Here is a 15769-nt window from a genome sequence, read left to right as displayed (position 1 = left end):
CAACAACCTTGATTACCTAAAAATGCAGAAGCTTCTAACATTTACCTGTGACACTGGTATATTCTTCATCCTCCTCAGGATTTTCATTCAGAGTTCCAGGAGCAAGACTGAGTAGCAGACATATAGCGGTCCAAAACATGTGTTCTTTCTTCATTTTGTGAGTCATTTCTGAAATGTAGAACCAAAACACACCCAATAAGCAAAAGTGTTGCTGCGACCTATCTCTAGACTTGGTAGAACTTACAAATACTCCCCAACACAAATTCCTAAGACATTTTAATCTCTCTCCACATCATGTACAATTCCTACTTATAACATGTATTAGCATTCAAAATAATTGACAAGCGCAGATTAGGTGCATGTATTTTTAATTATATGTAAGTGCATATATTTCAACATTGAGGACACAAACTAATAGGTCTCATTGAGACATGGTATTAAATATAGACCCAGATGGATAAGTGTGTACTGAGATCTAATTTCTTGTACAATTACATTGTCCATATCACTATTCTTGCCTAGTCTGGACTAACAATACTAAAAAAATTATTGCACTTTTATTACCTTCTTAACAACAAAAAAATCTATTTCTGATTTCTTTTGTTCTTTCATTGGATCCCTCTTCCAATAGGGAAACACATTTGCAGAAATTCCAACTTTGTTTTCCCTTTGATCATGTGTTACAATGAATTTCCTCACCAGGTTTTCAATGAGATTGGAGACAGAAAAACCAGCAGGCAAAAGAAATATCTGCCATTGCAGGCACCCCCTTCCCCAGGCCATGCTTCCCCACCCTCCAGAGTCATCATGCCCCACAGGAAAGTGACTGTGACTGATGAACCACATTTTTCCACTCAAAAGGAAACAGATTTCAGGAGGAGATAGAGCCATTTCCTGTTTCAAAATGATTTAAAGGGTCATAGCTAAAGTAGGGGAGGAAATTTAAAAAAATACAATGTATTATTAAAAAAGAAAAAAGATGATCTCTCCTTTGGATCCAAAGATGAGAGGAAATGTCTAATGTTTAGGCAGCCCTTGCCCATCCACTAGTTGTCTGGAGAAAGGAAGAAAGCAAGGGCCATTCAATAAATACAATTGCAGGTATTGTGTGAATTCAGTAGGGCAACAGATACTCATCCCCAGATACAATGTGCACAATGTGCACAAATTAACATGTATGTAAAAACTCAGGACAAAGTAGTACATTCCACTTTGTTTTAGTTTCATTAAACCTACTAGTGAGATGCGTATTTTCTCAGGACACCTTGAGAATAGTAACACATGGTATTTAATCAGTAGTTGTATACTTTGTAAATTGTGCTATATACTATGTGAACCCACGAAAATACATATGCATATATATGTACATAATTTTGAAGAATCTTTCTACAAAACTTCTAAGTTTTGTCTTATTTGCCTTTTACTTCCATTGGATTCTATAATAAATCTAGCACTGTTATGCTTCGAGTATCATGAGGAGCAAGGTTCAGGCTGTGTCAGCCTAAAGTGGAGTGCAATTTTTTCTTTGGGTGCCTGAATCTGAAGCCAGCTTGGAAACATTTAATCCAAACAGTTATTAACCAATTTTCTAGGACTGGAAGGGCAGAAACAACTATTCCTGGAAACTGAAAACCACCAGGAGTCCTGTATATCACTGTTCTCCTTATAAAACTCTCTCTCTCTCTCTCTCTCTCTCTCTCTCTCTCTCTCTCCTCTTCTCTGTCTTTCTGTGTCTCAGTCTTTGTCTCTCTTTCTCCCTTTCAGTCTCTTCTCTCCCACTCCCCTCTTTCTCCCACCTTCCCTCTCTTCCTAGAAGGAAATATGGTCACTTCTCAGAATGCAAACATTCTTCCATCAAGCTGAGGGCTCTCTCATTCCTACCAAACTCAAACAATTTGAGAATAACACTGCTAGTTTTGAGTTGGAAACAGAGTATCACTCTTTGAACTATGTGAAATACAGCAGTGTGAGACGCATGCATTTATATAAAGGATCCTATGCTAGATTTAGTGGATCTTAATCCCATCAGGCAATAACATGAAACATCTTATGGGAATCGTATCATTTTGGGGATGTAACACTGGTAAATGTAGTTCCCAGAAGGAAGAAGTAGTTTCTTTCAGACAAAGGGAAGGGTATTCTTCTATGTAAATGGAACATAGATAAAATGATTTTAAAATGTACAATTAAAAATAATTTTCACCAACTATAGCATCTTTTGATGTATAAAGAAATTTTGAGTTTTTGTTTTGGGGATTATGATTGCAAAGAGTAAATATAGGAAAATACTTTCACATAGCTATAGCTGAAATGAAACTTTTTATCGTGAAATTAATAGGATACTGATTTCTTCTTTTAACCTTTTGCATTTAGACAAAAGTCAAGCAGAGTTGGGTGAGATGGTGGAAGGAAGGCACTTACTTTTAACAGCAATGATTCTTGATCATCTGGCTCCCAGTGGGATTTCCCAGGAAAAATACATGAATTTTTTGTTTGTTTGTTTGATTCTGTCAGTCATGGGGTTAGAATTCAGAACCTGGGTCCTGTCCCTGAGATATTTCACTCAAGGCTAACATTACTTTACCACTTAGAGCCACAGTGACACTTCTGGCTTTCTGGTGGTTAATTGGAGATAACAGTCTCACAAACTTTTCTGCCCAGGCTGGGTTCAAACCATGATCCTCAGATCTTGGCCTCCTGGTTAAAGGAGTAAGCCACACCAGTGCCCAGCTTGAAGTTAGTTTTTTACAAATGGTACAACAACTTCATGGGTTCTGGATGTCTAAGACTAGATCTGATTCATACTTAGACTTGCTTTTTTTTAGTCATGTCTAAATAGGCTTCTGATAGGCAATGCTTTTGTTGAAAAAAATCAGTACGTGGCACATTCTGTAAACCCTGTTTCCTCTGCAAGTTTTCAAAGTCCGTATCCATTGTTACTAAAATTTATTTTTTTATTGTGAGAATACCAAATAGAGGTAAAATTTATTTTTGAAAGTGCATTATTTCATCTATAATCAGCTCATGGCAGTTGTTATATTTTGTGTAATCTCCTCCAATTGCTGAGTGTTGATGTCATTTCCAGCACGCATAGTCACACTGACAGTCGACAGTTTTAGTATTTCACAATGAACCTTGGACCAGTGCTTTTCTTTCATTACTGACTTTTACTCCACATTTCCCAGCAAATCTTAATACTCTACTGCCATCTGGTTTCAAGTTTGGGATATCAGCAGCATTTTTTTTCTTTTGACCTACTATTGACTTTTATTTTTTTTTGGGACAACTGAATTAATTTGAACAATATAGGGATTCTTAGAGAATGTTCAAAACACTGGATAATCCTAAAGCCAAAACTTGGTGGCCTCAGAATTTATCCTAGGATTTTTTTCAGCCATGATTGTAACTTTTAAAAAATGAATCATTTCCAATTCATACTGAAATCCTCTTTATTGGAATTTGCCTGAATTTGTTTTAATCAGAGCTATGCATTTTGCAGGCTAAGATCACAGAGGTAAAATATTTTTATTGCATCATAACCAGAAGAAGGAGTAACTGACTGCTGATGCTGATTGTGATAACGTCTCTGAGCTTGCAGTTATGTTTCTTGCTCTGGAAAGTTAGTCCCTCTCAGTCCCATACTCTAGTCTTGGGAAGGAAATCACCATGTACAGACCACATAGAGTTTGAGGCATTATGTTTGCTGTCTTTGAGGTCAGAAATATGCATGTTAAAGTTCTTTCTCATCTGCTACATTTATTAAAGTAGTCAATGTTTTCTTGATTATGTTTTTTTATAATTTTTTATTGTAAAAATATTGTACAGAGTGGTTGCAGTTACATGACCTAGGTAATGAGTACATTTCCTATCAAGCATTGTTGCCTCCTCCTTTGTTTTTCCCCTACCATCCCTTCCTCCCACCTCCACAATTACACTCCCCCACCAACCTGCCTAAATTGTAAAGTTCATTTTTCAACATAGTGTCTTGTACATCTCATTGTTAAAATCGGTCAGCCTGTATCCCTATTTAAATATTTTCCCCCTTCCCCTCCCCAAATTAGAACAACATAAATACAGTGAAAACAGGGGTTATATCATGGGGGAGGAACATAAAAAGCAACAACAACAACAACAAAAAACACATGGTACATTATAAATACATGAGAAACAATAGCAAGAAAGAAAAAAACCACTTGTGTCCCTATCTTGGGGTTCATTTCACTTAACTTCATCTTATCTGGTCATATGTACATAGCTTTTGACATTTTCTGCTTGCCCCAGACATATACTAGTTATTGCAAATAAGGGAAACCATGGGACCTATGTTTCTTTGGGCCTGGCTTACTTCATTTAATAAAACTTTTCCCAAGTCTTCCCATTTCCTAACTAATGGAGCGATGTCATCCTTTCTGATGGAGGCATAGAATTCCATTACACACACAAACACACACACACACACACACACACTCACACGCCACATTTTCTTGATCAATTCATCTACTGAGGGACATCTGGGCTGGTTCCTTATCTTAGCTACGGTAAATAATGCTGCAATAAACATAGTTGTTCTGGGAGCTTTAGTATGGTCTTGTTTGTGATCATTTGGGTAAATGCCCCAAAGTGGGATCTAGGTCATAGGGGAGCTCTATGTGGAGTCTTTTGAGGAACCTCGATACTGCTTAGATGTCTTGGTTTTATACCAAGCAATCTATGTAAATTGAGCAAAGCAAGTTGGATTTTGTAGTTTCCTTTTTTTTTGTTTGCTTGGCTGTCATTTCTTTTAGGCCTTCTCTTTAACAGATTAAAGAAATATATGACTATATTGCACTATGTATAAGGGTACATTATCTTTTTTATCTGATTGGCTTATTTCATTGAGAAAAATGTCTTCATATTTCATACTTTTGTAATGGCAAGATTCCTTTATCAGGCTGAATAGTTTTCCATTATATGGGTATAACATATTTTTATCAATTCATATATTGATACTTGGATTGTTTTCATATTTTGAACTGTTGGGAACAATGATGCTATGAAAATGAGAATGTAGAAATCTTTTCAAGATTTTGATTTCAATTGTTTATGGTATATACACAGAGAAGGGAACGCAAATTTTTTGAGTAACCTCCATTCTGTTTTTCATATTTCTTCCAACAAATATCAGAGGTATAATTACACCACAACACTGTTTGATGTTTTTGAAATAACCAGCCTAAGAAGTGTGAGGTACTGTGTCTTTGTTCTTTTAATTTTACTTTCCAAAATGCTTAATATTTTTGAGCATGCTTTGACATGTTTTCCAGCCATCTGAATTTTCCTTTCAGAGAAATGTGTTTGATTTCGTTTGCCCATTGTTAATTGCCTCTGATTTGGAGCTCTTGAGTGATATGAAGATATTCATTATTTTGAAACTTGATCCCTTCTCATAGAGATTCTTTGTTCTTGCTGATTTGCTCTATGACAATGAAGTATATTGGTTTGCTCTGTTGTACAACCTTGCCATGATACGCTGCCTCAACCAAAGAAATATGGACAAGAGTTCATGAACCAGACTCTAAACATCTTTGCTTAAGGTAGTGTCAATAGAGTTTGAGTGGTATAAAAAATTTAGGCTTTGATCACTAGGGTTAGTATCAGTGAACCTAGAAGATGTACTGCACACATGAGTACATAACTAAGACCTGTGATGTGATCTGGATGCTAACCATCAAACAAATGAAGGATGATATATATGATACAGGACCACATAGACTATGTCTATTACATGTTCTTGAAGACATCAAAACTCAGCAGTAACCATATTTGCTACCCAAAAGCATTAATTGTACAATTAATACCTGTGAGTTCACCTGATTTTTACAAGTTGCCAGGAGCTCTCAGTAGGAAAAGAATGATCTTTTCAACAAATAATTGTGGGAAATCTGGATTTCCATGTGCATAGAATGAAACTGGACCCTTCCCTTGTGTATAGATCATCAACTTAAATGTGAGGTCTAAAGTTTGTCATATGATTAAATCATATGAGCCTAGGGATAGATCTTTCTGATATTTTGTTAGGCAAAGCCTCTTATACATGATATCAAAAGTACAGGCAACAGTCAGGCTCAATTCAATTCAATCAGGATTAGAAACATCCTAAAGTAATCTGTCAAGAAAGTAAAAAGTATCTCCAGAATGAAAGAAAATATTTTCAGAGGTCTATATTTGATAAAGGACTTAAGGACTTACAATGTATTTGACCCTCTACATCTGAAAATTCAACTATGGATATAAAGTATTCAGAATAAAAGTATATGCATTGAACATGTATAGAATTTATTTCTTGTCATCAGAGATAATACATTGTAACTGTTTATATTACATTTGTATTATGTTAGGCATTATAGGTAATGTGGATATTGTTCAAGCCATATGAGGCAATATAGGGAGTAATATGAAAACTATCTACCATTTGATATAAAATATCTGAGAATCTTCAGATTTTGGTGTCATTAGGGACTATAGAATCTTCCAAAGGAATGACTATCTATGAAGGAATGACTATCTATGAAGAACTATTCCAACTCATGATAAAATGATAATCATTAAAAAGTAGGTAAAGCATACACTGAGACATTTCCCTAAAAAGACATTCAGATGAATAGCAAGAATTAAAAGATGCTGGATATCACTAGTCAACAGGGAAGGGAAATCCAAACTGTAAGAAAGCACTTCACACAAGTGTTTGATGGCTGTAATTAAAATATCAGACAATAAGCATGGGCAAAGATTCAACTCCCACAAAGATTCATAAGTAGAAAGAAAATGTATGTACATAAGATATTCACATATGTGCTAATGCAATATTATTTTAGTCCCAAAATGATACAAATGACCATGTGATAATATGTAAGTAAAATCAAAGACATTCATTAAATATTGGTAATATTACATATGGGTGAATCTTGAAAGAACTATGTTAATAAAAGATACTATTTTTGAAGGACCAAATATTATTCCATTTGTATGAAATGTGCAAAATCTATAGAGACAGAGAGATTATTAAGAAAATGTTAATTCATCTGAATTTTTAATTATAAAAATTGTTCTGGGGGGTGGGGGGAGGATGGGAAGGGATGGGAAGGGGAAACAAAGGAGGAGGCTACAATGCTTGATAAGAAATGTACTCATTATCTTGCCCAGGTAATTGTAACCCCTCTGTACAGTATTTTCACAATAAAAAATTAAAATTGTTCTCAAATTGAATAATAATTTTTTAACTGTGATTACAGTACAACAGTCATTAACTTGCATATTTTAAGTTTTAGATGTTATGAAATGTGAATTGTAATTCCATTAAGTCATTTGAAAAATCAATATAAAGACAGAGTATCATTTTTCACATTCCATAACTGCCTTCTCCTTTGCTGATTGTTTTTATTTTTATTTTTATATATAGGCTTCTTTTCTAATATTCAAGAAATGATTGCAGGTCTACATTAAGAAATTTTTCAGTTAGTTTTTTTCCCAAAATTTTCACATTCTCAGGGATTATGTATAATGGAAAACTCAGAGAAGCAGAGTACAATAGTAGTTGCTTAGTCGTGGGAACTGGAATAGTAGAAGAAAAGGGAAGTTGGTCAATGCCCATAGAGTTTCCTTATGCTAGCTGAATAACTTCTAGAGATCTGTTGCAAAGCCTAGTGCTTATTATTCAGAACACAGCACTTAAAGGTTTAAGAGAGTAGAGTTCATGTTGAGTTCATATGACAACAAAGGACAATTTAACAATATGTAATCTGAAATTAGCAATGTGCATTTGAATTTTCTCTACATGTCTCTTTATGGCTTAATAGCACATTCTTATTGTTGTATTACAGAAAACAATTCTTTTGTGTGGATTAACCACTAGGAGAATGATTGCTATTTCACATATTAAGACTGTCTACTTTCATAAGGAATTATTCTGTGTGTGTGTTGTGTGTGTGTGTGTGTGTGAGTACTGATGCTTGAACTCAGGGCCTAGGCAGTCTTTTAGATTTTTTCCCTCAATGTTAGTGCCCTTATTATAAGAGCCATGGCTCACTTTTTAGCTTTCTTGTGTTGTATGAAAGGAGAGAAGGTTAGCACGCCCCTGGACAAGGATGGAAGAGGCCCTTGGGCCTGACAACATGTATACGGTTAAGGCATTGCCACCTACTTTGCGGCATCTAACCATCGTTTTTCAAAAACGAACTTTAGAACTTCGGCGGGGGAGGGGGGAGGGGGGTCAGGGGGAGGCAACAATGCTTGATAAGAAATGTACTCCTCGATATCTTGCTCATGTAATTGTAACCCCTCTGTACAGTATTTTCACAATAAAAAACAAAACAAAACAAAAAGACTTTCACAGGCTTTCCTGCTTGGCCTGGCTTTGAACCACCATCCTCAGATCTCAACCTCCTAAATTAGCTAGAATGCAGCCACTGGCCCCATGTGGACTCATCTCCTTTTAAAAACAATCATACTATTTTGCGATTCCATCTACCTTTTACATATGTTTCAGCTGGTTGGGTTTTAGTTATCCTAATGGGTGTCTTCTTGTATTTCATTATTGCTTCAGTTCTCAGATCTCCAATGATAATGATAAGTACATTTGTCCTTTGAATGGGTGTCTGTTCAAATGTTTCCTCCATTCTTAAATTGAATTCTTTGTTTCAAGTTGAATTTCAATAATGTAAATAGCTTCCCTTTATCACCAAAGAAGCGTGTGAATAGTTTTCATATTGCTGTACTTTGATTCTCTGCTAGCTGTCAGTATGCTGTTATTCTTTCAGCGGACTTTGGTTTTGTTCTTTCATCATCGTTATACCAGTGAGCTTGGAAGTACAAGATTTGGAGAATCGCTATTTTAGGTTTACAAGGTGTTCAGTGTACTGAACATTAGAATATTTTCCTTGATATTCCTAAAAATTATAATTTTTCCTTGATATTTCAACTTATTTCCTGCCTTAAAGTTATTCACCACATTTCCCCCATCTATTGCTATGTTCACTTTCTTTCTATTTGATTGATATTTTATTTAGACTGTATTTATTTTATTTTTTTTTACTTATTTTTTATTGTGAAAATACCATACAGAGGGGTTACAATTACATGAGCAAGGTAATGAGCACATTTCTTATCAAGTATTGTTGCCTCCTCCTTTGTTTCCCCTTCCCATCCCTTCCCATCTCCCACCCCACACACCCCATGTCTTTCCACCCACCCCTTCCCCCAACGCCAAAGTTGTAAAGTTCATTTTTCGACATAATATCTTGTACATCTCATTGTTGCAAGGGGTCCACCTATATCCCTAATTAAACCATTTGTTTTTTCCCTTCCTTTCCACAAATTATACCAACATCAAATACAGTGAAAGCAGGGGTTATACTGTGGGGGAGGGACATACAAAGCAACAAAGAAATCAACTTGTAAATATGTTAGAAACAATAGCAAGAAAGAAAAAAAAAACATTTGAGTCCTTATCGTGGGGTTGATTTTGCCTAACATCAATTTATCTGACCTTTTCTGCTTGTCTCAGACATACACTAGTTATTGCAAATAAGGGAAAACATTTCTACCTATGTTTCTTTGGGCCTGGCTTACTTCACTTAATATAACTTTTTCCAAGTCTTTCCATTTCCTAACAATGGACAATGTCAATTCTTTCTGATGGAGGCATAGAATTCCATTGTGTATATATACCAATTTTCTTGGTCCATTCATCTACTGAGGGGCATCTGGGTTGGTTTCCATATCTTACCTATGGTAAATGCTGCAATAAACATAGTTGTGCTGGTAGCTTTAGTATAGCCTTGTTTGTGATCATTTGTGTAAATGTCCAAAAGTGGGATTGCTGGGTCATAGGGGAACTCTATGTGGAGTCTCTTGAGGAACCTCCATACTACTTTCCAAAGTCTTATAATAGCATTTTCAAGTTTATCAAAACGCATTTCTTCTCAGCTTTTTAAGTATTAAGTAACATAATCTTCACTATATATTTAAGTTTTCCCAGTATTGAATTCCATATAGTAGAATGGTGATTTCTCTGTTGGCAGATACATGCATGACAGTACTGTAAATAATTAAACCTGCATAGGTGCATTTTTCTACCTGGGTTGTTTGAGACATCTTCAAATGCCATTTGTTATAGTGACTAATCACAATAAATTGTGACAGTTTAATCAAGATTGTTAGGCTTTATTTTACTTCATTAACTGTAGATATCCAGTCTATTCCCCAAAATATTAACACATGCAACTAATATTTTTAAATATTGAAGCATATTTAAAAGTATTTTTGTCTGTGATTTTTAATGTTCAAGTGTGATGTTTATGCCAACATCATTAATCTTTCACTTTGATTCTTTATAAAGGCACCTCTTTCTGAGGTATTGGCTTCAGATTTTCTTCTTCAGCCTCTTTAATTGTAATTTGAATCAGAATATTTGTGTTTTCTTTCTTTCTTTCTTTCCTTTCTTTCTTTCCTTTCTTTCTTTCTTTCTTTCTTTCTTTCTTTCTTTCTTTCTTTCTTCTTTCTTTCTTTCTTTCTTTCCTTTCTTTCTTTCTTTCTTTCTTTCTTTCTTTCCTTCCTTCCTTCCTTCCTTCCTTCCTTCTTTCTTTCTTTCTTTCTTTCTTTCTTTCTTTCTTTCTTTCTTTCTTCTTTCCTTTCTTTCTTTCTTTCCTTTCTTTCTTTCTTTCTTTCTTTCTTCTTTCTTTCTTTCTTTCTTTCTTTCTTTCTTTCTTTTCTTTCTTTCTTTCTTTCTTTCTTTCTTTCTTTCTTTCTTTCTTTCTTTCTTTCTTTCTGAAAATACCATACAGGGGGTTACAATTACATGGGCAAGATAATGAGTACATTCCTTATCAAGCATTGTTGCCTTCTCCTTTGTAAACAAGGGTAGATTATATAGCTGTTTTAGTGATTAGTTGAATGTCATAAGTTAAGAGGGGTCTGAGCATATACCAAAGACTCGGATCCTTAGCATATTGAAACCAAGAACATTTTGAGGAATAGTGATTCACATGGTGAAATGCCAGAAGATTTTATGAACTAGAAAAATTTACAAATGTACATGATGTGGTATTTATTCTGAAAAATACAGGATATGTGGAGATAAATTACATTATAACTAAAGAATCTAAATAAAACCAACAGACTATCACAGAGGATCAGCTGGAAATTATGAGCATGGTTTTATCAGTGAAACTGAAGGGAAATGGGCACATGAGACATTTTGAGTTAAACATTCATTAAGTTGAGTAACCAGGTAGATAAAGGTTAGGAAGAGCAGAGCATTCAAGGATACTCTGAATGAGCTGTTGGGCTTGTCATAAAACTTTTAAGTTAAAATAAATATTGCTTGGTGTGAATATTAGGGACATACTCAGTTCTGGGCAAATTGAAGTGATAACTTTTACTAGTCCTGCACAGGGGCATTAGAAACATGAGGTGGGAGATGTGAGATATTTCTGGGAAGAAGAGAAACAGTCATTTCCAGCTAGCTCTTCACATTTATCATCCCAGTCTCTTGCACTCACTTGCCTTTATATTCACTGCAAACTGGTGATTCTTGAAGAGATTAAATTCATTCTAGGTTTGGCATTTAAAATCACTGTTTCCTATTCTGATAACATTCTTGATAGTGAAATTACTCTTTGCAGTTCTGGAAAAATTCTTTTCTGCAGTTCAAGTCAGATATGACCTCCTCCAAAAGATGTTTGAGTACCATGTTTGTAAAGAAACTAAACCAGGACCAGTTCCCCTTTCAATTTCTGGCAGCATAATCCATTTTTTTGGTTAGTTTTCTTTTCATGTTATTTTTTCTTTTCATCATTATTCAGTTGTAGGAATTCTTTGTGTTTTATATATATAGAGATAAATTCTTTGTCAAATAAATATGTATCTTACATATATAAAATATACATAACATATATAGTCATGATAGATTGTACTATATTATATATATAAATATAGCATATATAATATAACATAACATACTATGTATATATAAGATGCATATACACTATATATACCTATGTAAATATAGCATACATGGGACATATATATTCTATTATGCTATATTTTATATATAATATGCATATAAAATATATTAAATGTTTTCTCAGTTGAACTTATCTTTTCACTTTTATGCAAATTATTTTGATAAACAAAATATAGATTCTGATATATTTGATTTTTTTGGGGGGGGGTCCGGTCGTGGGGCCTAAACTCTGGGCCTGGGCACTGTCCCTCAGCTCTTCAGCTTAAGGCTAGCACTCTACCACTTGAGCCACAGCACCACTTCCGGCTTTTTTTTTCTTATGTGGTGCTGAGGAATCGAACCCAGGGCCTTGAGCATGCAAGGCAAGTGCTCTACCACTGAGCCACCTTCCCAGCCCCTATATTTGATTTTTAATAATGAAATATAGTTTTTAGAATATTCCTTGTGTTTTACATTTAGAATATTTTGTGTCATTTTCATTACCTCATAAGGGAGCCCTGACCTTTAGCATTTCTTTTCTCCCTCAATTTCCGCATCACCATACACATGGAAAACCAATGTCTCTTATTGTCTCTGGCTATCAATTGCTAGAAAAGAGCAGTTGAATTATATGTGGACTTTTCTGCTGACTTCCTTTTATTTTCCTGTGTTTTTTCTTTTCTGCATTTTAATCAAAATTATAAAGGTGATGTACAGAGGGAAATGCAGTGGTATTCACTAGGTACTATGTTGAAAATGAACTCTACAACTGTGGATGGAGACAGGAGGGCAGAACTAGGAGAGAGTGAGGGAAGGCATGACATTGTTAAAAAAAGAAATGTATTCATTACCTGACTTGTGTAACGGTAACCCTTCTGCTGGTTTCTTTCACTCTATAATGTTTTTAAGTTTCACTTATGCAATAGTACTATCAGATTTTTAATGCTGAAAATAGCCTGTAATATTGATAACTCACAGCATTATTTTTGTAACGCAGTTAATGAATGTTTGCGCTGTTGCCACTCATTAGATACTATGAGTAATTCTAAAAATATTTGTTCATAAATTTTCATTTGGATATATTTTTGCATTACTCTTGGATATATATCCAGGAATGGAACTGTCTGGTTATATGAAGTATCTGCTATGTTTTATTACTTAACAAAATACCTAATGTAATTTGACTTTAAAAGAAATAAGGTTTTATTTAGCTTACAGATTGATGAAGCATCCTTACTGATTTGGACTCTGCTAAGGGTCTTGTAACTGATAGAATCATTTTGACTGCTCTTTTAGGAGTGAGGACTCACATCATCATAACAAGTTGCTCTCATAAGAGATGAAGGGTCTCATAACCACTTGTAATGAAGTATCAAAATACAGAAGTAAACAAAAATTGGTAGTTTTTTTCCTACATAGCATCAAAGAACAGGCAGAGAAAAAAGTCCCATTCATTATGACCTCAAAAATACCTGGGGATAAATTTAAGGATGTTAAAGACCTTTTAAGGAAAACTATAAAACACAAAAAAATGAAACTGAAGAAATCTCAGGAAGATGGAAATATTTCTTATTTTTATGGATTGACAGAATCAAAACAGAAAATGATTATCCTATCAAAAGCAATCTACAGATTCAATGCAATCCCTATCAAAATTTAAATTAGTCTTCACAGAGTTAGAAATAGTATTTCTAAAACTCGTGTGCAAAAGACTCTGAATAGCCACAAAAATCATGAGCAAAATGAGCAATAATGGAGGTATCACATCACTAAAGACCCATAGTAACAAAACCAACATGTTACTGGCATACAAATAGTCATATAGAAAAATAAAGGACTCAGAAACAAGCCCATACAGTTGCAGCCATCTGATTTTCACAAAGGTGCTAGAAAGACTAACAGGGCTCATCTCCAATAATCTTTGCCTACAGTAAACACAATATGTGTCTGAAGAAAACTGAGGCTCAGAAATAGAGTGACTTCATCAACAGATGAAGATTAATATTTGTCCCACTCTATCTCTACGAGTTCAGAAGTCATGATACATTTACCACACAAAGTTACCTTCCCAAGAATTGGCTGATTCGTGTCAATTCATTTTCTACAGGGTACCTTGCCTCTCCTTGCCTACAAGATTATTCTTGTTTGCTTGACACAGCATTACAGTGGAGATGGAAAACAAGAGCCATTAAATGAATCCTACTAATATCTCTGGATGGATCTCTAGTAGCTTCCTTTTCGCCTCTCTTTTCTCTTCTCTCTGTTCCTTTTTTCTTCTCCTCACCCCCATCCTTACTTTTTCTTTGAAGCTGTAAAAATTTTTAGAGAAATTGCACTGATTTGGAAAGAATCCAGTGCTAAACTCAAAGCCAGCTTTATTGGTTAGGTTTGAGAACCAAGAGTAGGAGAAACAGGGTAGGAGGTGAAGCCATATTCATCTCAATGGGAAACAAATGTTCTGATGACCTATAGCTACTGGCACTAAAATATGTTGTCAATTAGTTTTCATAGCTGGAAGAGGAAAACTCAAAGGACATGTAATGATATTGATGAGAATAAAAATATATCGGTGACACACTAGCAAGAAGCTCACATGGAATGGATAAGACCAATTGGAATTATAACATTAGATTTATAGCACATTAGACAGTAGACAGTTAGTGACTTAGTCTTTTATTAGTACCAGGATGTGGATATTACCTAGTCATTTTGATGTTGTCTAGAAAATTCCATGTCTGTTTACTTATATTATGATCATTGTGACAATACATTTATACTTCTTGATTCATGTTTTTAGCATCTATTGATAAACTTTTGAGATAATTTATGATTGATCTCTAAACTCAGGTGATACTTAGTTATGTCAAAAACAATTGTGCTATAGCTGACTTTTTAAAATTTATAGTCTAAAACCTAACAGGTAGAAAAGGAAGCAAAAAATAATTTGAAAATATCTTGGAGCATCATTCCATTTTTCTGTTTCTCTTTTGTGTTTATTACTTCCAACCATGCAATTTGGCTGAGCCCCAGGACTCCTACCCCCTGCACACTAAAAATGTGCAATTGGTTTCTAAATCATGTTTGTGTCTTTTCAAAAGATTATGGTTTTTTTGCTTCTCATTTTGTGGTTTTTTTGCTTCTCATTTTGAGTAATTTTGCAGCCTATTAATACCAGGGAAATAAAGGAAAAAAGAAAATGAGCTAATTTATGATATGGGAAGGGAGACAGAGAACCATATAATAGTTCTAATAGTATTCTATTTTCTTTTCATGTTTTGATGTTTGCTATCTATCACTACTGTAACTAAACTGGAAATCCCAAAAAGTTCACAATAACCTAAGTCTGAAAAGAGAGTGTTGTTAAAAAGCATTTCTTACTGGGCTTCCAAGTCATGTTCCCAATGTAGAACTTGCATAATCTCAGGAAGAGGTCTGAAAGCCAGTTTTTTTTTTTTTTTTTGCCCTCTCAGAAAAAGAATATTTTCTGAAAAAAAAATAAAACAGCATTGTGGGAACATAAATGTTTGGACAATTTCCCAGGGGAGCTCCAAGGCTGTGTAACTGCATATTTAGCACATACCAAAGTTTAACAAGTCCACACAGAGCCTTACTTATCTCACTATTAACTTTCAGCCTACACTACACATTCTTCAAACATCCAGCCATCACTCTCAGCATAGCTTTGAAATCAAACTTGTTATCTGTGACACAAATTTAAACTAAGATAAAAGATCATGAAATTCTCTTTGCATAGCATATAAACCTCGTGTACTTCTAATGACAATAGAA

At 34.6% G+C, this 15769-nt stretch overlaps 1 protein-coding gene and 1 non-coding gene across 4 annotated transcripts in view; one reads left to right on the top strand and one right to left on the bottom strand.

Moving 5' to 3' along the window:
• Tfpi (tissue factor pathway inhibitor) overlaps nt 1-15769 on the bottom strand; it is a 65658-nt gene that overhangs the window by 32030 nt on the left and 17859 nt on the right. For all 3 annotated transcript variants that reach the window (XM_070019461.1, XM_070019471.1, XM_070019457.1), the window contains exon 2: nt 46-168. In XM_070019461.1, the coding sequence (XP_069875562.1) occupies nt 46-166 (121 nt within the window). In that variant the 5' untranslated portion in view covers nt 167-168. The remainder of the gene's footprint in view (nt 1-45; nt 169-15769) is intronic.
• LOC138835347 (U6atac minor spliceosomal RNA) lies at nt 8080-8205 on the top strand. The gene has a single exon (XR_011374559.1). It is a non-coding gene; the product is annotated as a U6atac minor spliceosomal RNA (small nuclear RNA).

This window comes from Dipodomys merriami, unplaced genomic scaffold, assembly GCF_024711535.1.
Source record: "Dipodomys merriami isolate MVZ:Mamm:240054 unplaced genomic scaffold, mDipMer1.0.p SCAF_1, whole genome shotgun sequence".
Taxonomy (NCBI): domain Eukaryota; kingdom Metazoa; phylum Chordata; class Mammalia; order Rodentia; family Heteromyidae; genus Dipodomys; species Dipodomys merriami.
Note: the sequence above shows the minus strand (reverse complement) of the source record. Positions and strands in the feature narration are given on the sequence as shown.